Source organism: Erigeron canadensis, chromosome 5, assembly GCF_010389155.1.
Source record: "Erigeron canadensis isolate Cc75 chromosome 5, C_canadensis_v1, whole genome shotgun sequence".
Lineage (NCBI taxonomy): Eukaryota > Viridiplantae > Streptophyta > Magnoliopsida > Asterales > Asteraceae > Erigeron > Erigeron canadensis.
In genome coordinates, this window is record NC_057765.1 from 35694975 (window position 1) to 35701556 (window position 6582).

The 6582-nt window shown below is 31.2% G+C and overlaps 1 protein-coding gene across 3 annotated transcripts; it reads right to left on the reverse strand.

The window, feature by feature from the left end:
- Window positions 1–246: 246 nt before the first annotated feature.
- Window positions 247–4891, reverse strand: LOC122600169. Of its 3 annotated transcripts, XM_043772839.1 has the most exons (9): window positions 4519–4863; window positions 4003–4150; window positions 3787–3864; window positions 2430–2790; window positions 2191–2303; window positions 1702–1866; window positions 1486–1610; window positions 713–805; window positions 247–621 (listed from the first exon to the last, which is right to left on the reverse strand). In XM_043772839.1, the coding sequence occupies exons 1-9, from the start codon at window positions 4560–4562 to the stop codon at window positions 462–464; spliced, it is 1287 nt and encodes a 428-aa protein (XP_043628774.1). In that variant the 5' UTR covers window positions 4563–4863; the 3' UTR covers window positions 247–461. The 3 variants fall into 3 exon arrangements, with proteins under 3 accessions (XP_043628774.1, XP_043628775.1, XP_043628776.1); XM_043772841.1 differs by lacking the exons at window positions 247–621; window positions 713–805 and adding an exon at window positions 1216–1398 and having other exon boundaries at window positions 4519–4891; XM_043772840.1 differs by lacking the exons at window positions 3787–3864; window positions 4003–4150; window positions 4519–4863 and adding an exon at window positions 3460–3615.
- Between the last annotated feature and the right edge of the window lie 1691 nt (window positions 4892–6582).

The window sequence follows — 6582 nt, forward strand, 5'->3', positions numbered from 1 at the left end:
TTTCTTTCTATCTCAAGAACACTATTAATTTTGTGTTTTCTTTTTTTTTTTTAGTTTTTCATGTAACTCGAGAATGCCTTTTTGATATATAAATTTTTTCCTTTTCTTTTCTTATCTAATTTTTTTCTTTTAAAAAAAAACTCGAGAATATAGTGTTAGTGTTGTATACTTGTATCAATTAAATTTTTAAATATCAATTATATTTCTAAAGTAAATTTGGGTTCATACCCAACTAAAACGAAAAGATTACAGAAAATAAAAGTAGTTCTGTATGCAGTTGCTACTTTTGATGATTGATATTAAAAAGTGTAAGTTGGTCCAATTACCATGGATCAAGCCAGCCTACAGATTACAAGATTAAAGATTGAACATGCCTAGAGCTACAAGATAAACTTATGTTAAATACTAACAAGTTGGAATGAAGAAAAAGAAACACAATTATACAATCATACAAGCTGTTTTCATGGAACCGCCAAACGACCTTTATGACCCAATGATTTCCAAGACGATTCAATTCTCAACAAATGCAACTTCTCTACGAAAGGTTCCAGGATTTCCGCCTCTTCTTCAGGTGCAAAAGCCATGCAAATGCTTAGTTCTTGAACTGCCTCTCCATATTCCCTGCCAAATTTACAAGATACTTGATAAACACCAGGTCGGTTGTGCATGATAAGTGGAGTATTACAGAAGAACAAAATCTAAGATCTCATACCTACTGAAATACAACATCATGCCATGATCTCTCCTCAAAGCCCAATTATGTGGCTGCAAAATCAGTAGTTTCTCGGACGCCATGATAGCCAGCCTAGTCCACAAGAAAAGACATGACATGCCAAAAACAAGATACAGACTAATTCATGATTACATGTTATATAATCCAAGAAAGCGATATACTCCACATGTGTCTCGTAAAAAGAATTTACATTCAACTTTGAGATATCATCTTGGTAGATATTGTAACTTCAGTCGTAAAATGTGTATGTTAACTTTTGAAGAAGAAGAAAGGTAGTATCAGGAAGTACAGCAATAAGTAGCCACATGGATAGAAAATGAATTAGTATCAAAAGGCAAAAGAAGATATTAAAAAAATAAGTATAACAGTACGGATTGAAACGGTTTCTATTATGATTTAGGCCTTAGAACCAGTATAAGTGATGCAGCATCGTGTAGTCAAGAGGTTTTAGAAACATGGCATATGACCGTTCACAGGTTAACTTAGCAACTTTAAGCTAATTAAAAATGAATTCAAGCATGAACAGTTTCAGGTTTCCAAAGGAGTTTCTATGGAAGTTTTGGTATTATATATGTTTATATATATATATCGAAAAGCAGGGAATAACAGGCATTAGTCACAATTTAATTATATCTCCCCTCAATTTCTCATGTCAATCTTGAAACCTGTAGGGAAAACAGAAAGAAGTGCCTAAATAATTAAGAAAGTGTTGGTGTGAGACTAAGGGCAAATTAGTAGCTTGACATGTGTACCTAAGATCTTGAGGACGTAACAAAGGTATGGTTGAACTATCTGCATTATCATCATGAACAGGTCTAAGTGGAGAGGTCAACATTAACCCATGATTCATTCTCGAAGCACGTTTCCAATGAAGCCTCTGTGAAAAGGTAAAGAAAACAAAGTCAGGTTAAAAAACGATTTTTTTTGCTGCAATGAAGAGTAAAGAGTACATTTGGTGAATTACTTACAATCAAATTAGCAAGATAAATCCCAACAATATCCCGGTTAGTAGCAATGTCAAGGCCCATAAGAGAATTGCTATTCAAGTCTGATGCCTTTGACTTCGGGTCCTTGACACAGCGTCCATTAACAATCCCAAATAAACTGTGACCTGAATTATCCTTAAATAGCTCCTGTTGAAGATCTAAATGTTGAGTAAAATGGTAGAAAATCTTCGGGTTTGGAGAGGGTTGAACAGGTCAGATCGGGCCGCAACAACTTTTTATCCATTTTTTGTTTTTATTCATTTTTTAATCTTTTTTCATAAATAATTAATATGGTAAAACTGATTACATAAACAAAAATAGAGCAGTAACATAAATTATACTCATCAGCGACTTTGACATAGTTGGACATAAAAGGATATCCCAATCATATGCAACTGGTTATGAGTTATGACTGCCACCTCTTACTATATTATTATCAAACTCCACATTAAATCAAAAATCTACACATACCTCCGGATTTCCTGTTTGGGGCCAAATCAAAAAGTCTTCTCCCACGCAGGATCCAACAACAGTCAAATTAAGTCTTCGACAAACCTCAATGTATATTATGCTAAGCAAAATTGCTGTAAAAACATTATCTTAATGTCAAAAAAAATCTGAATGAAGCAAGTAGTTTATAAAAATCACAACTTTTAAGCATAGTTTTACGCAAGAACTATAAACTTGCCAAAAAAGGAAAGAGTAGTTACCGCTGCCACATTTGGAGCTTAAAACAGAATGCAAATAGGAACATTTAGAATCCACAATGGTTGATCTTTTGAAGCCTCTTGACTCAAAAAGGACTTTGTTGACTGCCTCCAAAACTTCAATCAAGTGGCAACCTATGTCTCTTGAAGCTAGTTCAACTTCTACTTCTTTTGCAATGGCATCCAATTCTAACAGCCATTCTTCAATTCTCTTTCCCGCTATTAGCATAGACTCTGTGTGATTCAAATCTTCATCATTAAATGACACCTTGTTACCTTTCCGTTCATTTTGGAATGAATGAGCATCCATCTCGCGGTTGAAAGCAATAAAAGCCTCATCTTCAGCAGAAATATGCAGCAAAGTCTGCATAATACATAGAGAAGAAAGTAAGGTTCAAAGGATTAAAAGTACACTATTTTTCTTGCGAGAATCATAAAGAAGTATATTTAGTAAATTATAAAAAAAATACTTTCATTATCAAAATGAACAGATCAGTAACAGATCTGACAAATCAAATATAGCAAAAACCATTCGCGAGTGATATATTTCAAAAAGTACATTAGTATTTACGCTTTTAATCATTTACATAATTACATCTCTTATATGGTGTAAGAAAAAAGATGTGATTATAGGCTCCGGTGAAAAATGTGAGCATGAGTTCATTTACTAGTAGTAGTTCTGGTGCAACCCAGACTTTTTCATTTGCCTTAAGATCCATTTGATTTCCTTACAAGACAATAAATTCTAAATATAGAAAGAAGGAATCTTCACGCTATGCAAAGATACAATGAACCCAAGGTGCTTAAGATAACAAGAAAGCATTTAACACAAGCCTCATAAGGTACTATAATCCGTCAAAGAGATACGTCACTAATTACTATAAAGTTGGTTATTTTACGGATAATTAGGTAAATGGAGTGTTCAGGTACCAAAAACGGTAAGAAATAACATGAATGAATGAGCCTAATTTACTATAACAATCATCAAATATGAGCAAAAGTAAGTAATCTTCATGTAAAAAAATAGCCAAACCAATAGCCAGTTTTCCAATCCCTCATCCTTTCCATAAAAGTCCAAAATTGCATAAATGTCCCAATAAATCACCAAAGGACTCGATGTATCTACACACAATACTTCAAATGGCCAAGAAACTTGAAATTCTTGGCACCACATCACACCATATTATAATACTACTTTCATGATGATGCATTCAAGGATACAACTACTTAACTATGGAAGGAAAGAAAAGTATGGACCACATAAAAAGATAATCTTCTATCTTGGAATATGTCATTTTCTTTTGCTCCTAGCCAATTATTTTAAAGTTAAAGTAAAGTTCATAATAAAAGAAAGTCACACCTTAGCAAGGGATATATCTTTGTCTTTAGCCTGGAAAGATATCTCTTGGGTAAAATTTGCTCTTGCAGCAGTCAGTGCCTGAAATTTTTCATAAAAATCCAAATTTCAATCATAGAATTTACACAAAAAGCATGAAAAATACCAATTGGCTGAATTTAATTGCAGAATTCATAAACAGTAATTAAATATTTTAATAAAATAAATGTAAGTTTATACTTCTGTGTAGAATTTCGGAGCAGAAAAGGCACTAGCTTTCAGAGGAGCAGCTGTTGCCATTGGTGATAAGCTTACAGTCTTCTTTTTTAGCTTGATCATGGTGGTCGATTTCTTAAATTTCTTATCAAGTTTCCAATCCATTCCAGACCTGATTATGATAATCAACAACAAATCCATATCAAAAATGCAAACTTAATTCAAGAATCTCAAATCCCATATCCTAAGCTTGCAACTTTAATTAAAAAGAAAGAGAACCATATGCTAATTAGTTGAACCCATATCAAAAATGCGAATTAATTCAAGAATATCAAAATTCATAGCCAAAGTTTGTAACTTTTCGATCAAAAAGAAAGTGACCCATATACTAAATTCTTGAACCCATGTCAAAAATGCAAAATATACTCAAAAATCTCAAAAACTCTTGCCCAAAGTTTGCAACTTTAATCAAAAAGAAAGTGACCCATATACTAAGTTCTTGTAATAAGAAACAAAGTTTAATATAAATTAAGAAATTACCTGAAAATAGGCTGATTAGCCCCAGATAATGAAGCAAGCAACATACTTGTTTCAAGAAAGTCGAGAAAGATTCAAACTTTATAAAAAAACAAGTGATGGTTACACAAGAAAAGATGATAAAAATTAAATTTTAGTTTTTATCAATTTAATTGTAGTTTTCAGTGGAAAAATGAGTAACAATGGAGTTACAAGAAGGGTTAGAGGAAGAAGATGATGAAGCAGTCATCAAATTAGTAAAAATTCCAAAAGACATGAAAGATGTATAACAAGAAGTGTGGTAGTAAAATTTGTGACTGTTTCTTGAAAATTTATAAGTATTACAAAGATCCATTGATGAATTACTTTCTTAATTCTTTTTTTTTTATAGCTTTCTCACTCTATATAGATATACATATAGAGAGAGAAAGTGAAAAAGGATGATGATGATGATGATGATGATGATGATGATGATGAGCAGAAGTTGGTTTCTTTGGGTTTCATTGTGATGATAAACTCATTGCAATTTATAAGGTGGTGGTTGAGACTCGAGAGTGTTATAGAGATTGACTAAAAAATGACCAAAGTTTGAGTGTTGGATTAAGAGTGTATTTTTGAGGTTAATTTAAAGGAAAAGAAAACAGAAGATAGGATTGGGAAATCCTTCACAGGCTAATTTTGGATTAAAAAAGGGTCATTTTTTTCTTTTTTCCTCTTTCTTTTCTTTCATAAGAGAACTCAATAATGCAAAAATAAAAAAAAAATTTTCATAAGAGAATTCAAGAATACAAAAATAAAAAAAATTTCTTATCTTTTCTTTTCTTACCTTTTGAAAAAAAAAACTTAAGAATATACTCTAAGGATAATGGATAAAAAGGTTGAAAGGGTGAGGTCGGGTATGAAAATAAGAATCTAAAGTTACAAAAATAATATACTCGTAAATATTGTACGAAAGTTAGATATAGATATTTTGCTATGCATTGGTATACTTTATAGAGTTTGGAGTTTGGACATAAGAATCTGGAACTTATTTATGTGCTTCTTTTTGTATCAAAGCATATTGAGCCATATCTTTTATGTTTTAAGCTATGGATTAGCTATTTTCCTTTTCTCTAAACTGTTAGTTGGTATACAATATCAAGAAAATCTCTCACGGTTTAATGGTGAAATCTTTTACCCTAGACAATAGACAACGAGATATTAACTATAGATCTTTAAAAAATAAACTCAATATTTGTCATTCTTAAAAACTCAAGATTTTAAGTAAAACTGAGAATTTTTATATTCATTGATTCAATGTCATATTTTATCTTTCTCATTTTTTCACCCTTTATATACTAATGATAGAAGATATTTATTTTTCTCACAAAATCTATTATACCATCATATTAACTTGTTTGACAGCTACTCTAATTTTTTCGAGTGAGATCATTAATACAACTTAAAAATGATTATTTACTATTATAAATGAGTTTATTTGAGCATGAGTTTATATACAAGACGAACATGTTGAGCTCGAGTTTGAATTTTTTTTTCCTCACAAACACAAACAATCAACAAGCCAAGGCTCAAACAACTAATGAAATACCCGACATTTACATCATAAGCTAATTAAACATATTTAAATAAAATCTTTATACTTAATAAAACAAAATTATTTTTAAAATTGTTTTTTTAAAAATTCCTATGTGGCAACATGAGATCCTTTCCTACACCATGTTATACAAAAGATGACATCATAATTAATTTTTATTTTTTAATTCTTTAATTTAGGTATTAATATATTTTTGTTTATTGGCTTTTAACGCCACTAAATTTTATTTTATAAAATTATAAAAGCAAATTATTTATTTACTATCTTATTAAAATTACTATTTTTTTAAATTTATTTATGTACCATCTTAATACCCTTATAAAGCAAATGGCTTATTTTCTAGAAAGGTAAATTCTGCCTTTGAAATACCCTAATTACCCTTGGACAAACCCTATACACCCACCTCCCCCCCCCCCCAACACAACCTCCAACCCTACCCCCCTACTCTTCGCCACCATGACCACACCTCCACCATAATATTTTTTTCTTCTCGG

Excerpts from the sequence above, each read along its gene's own strand:
- LOC122600169 (XM_043772839.1), bottom strand. The coding sequence starts at position 4,562 with ATGTTGCTTGCTTCATTATCTGGGGCTAATCAGCCTATTTTCAG. Across the intron at positions 2,304-2,429 it reads AAGCTCCAAATGTGGCAGCG|CAATTTTGCTTAGCATAATA; the intron begins GTAACTACTCTT and ends ATGTTTTTACAG. Across the intron at positions 806-1,485 it reads TTACGTCCTCAAGATCTTAG|GCTGGCTATCATGGCGTCCG; the intron begins GTACACATGTCA and ends CTTGTGGACTAG.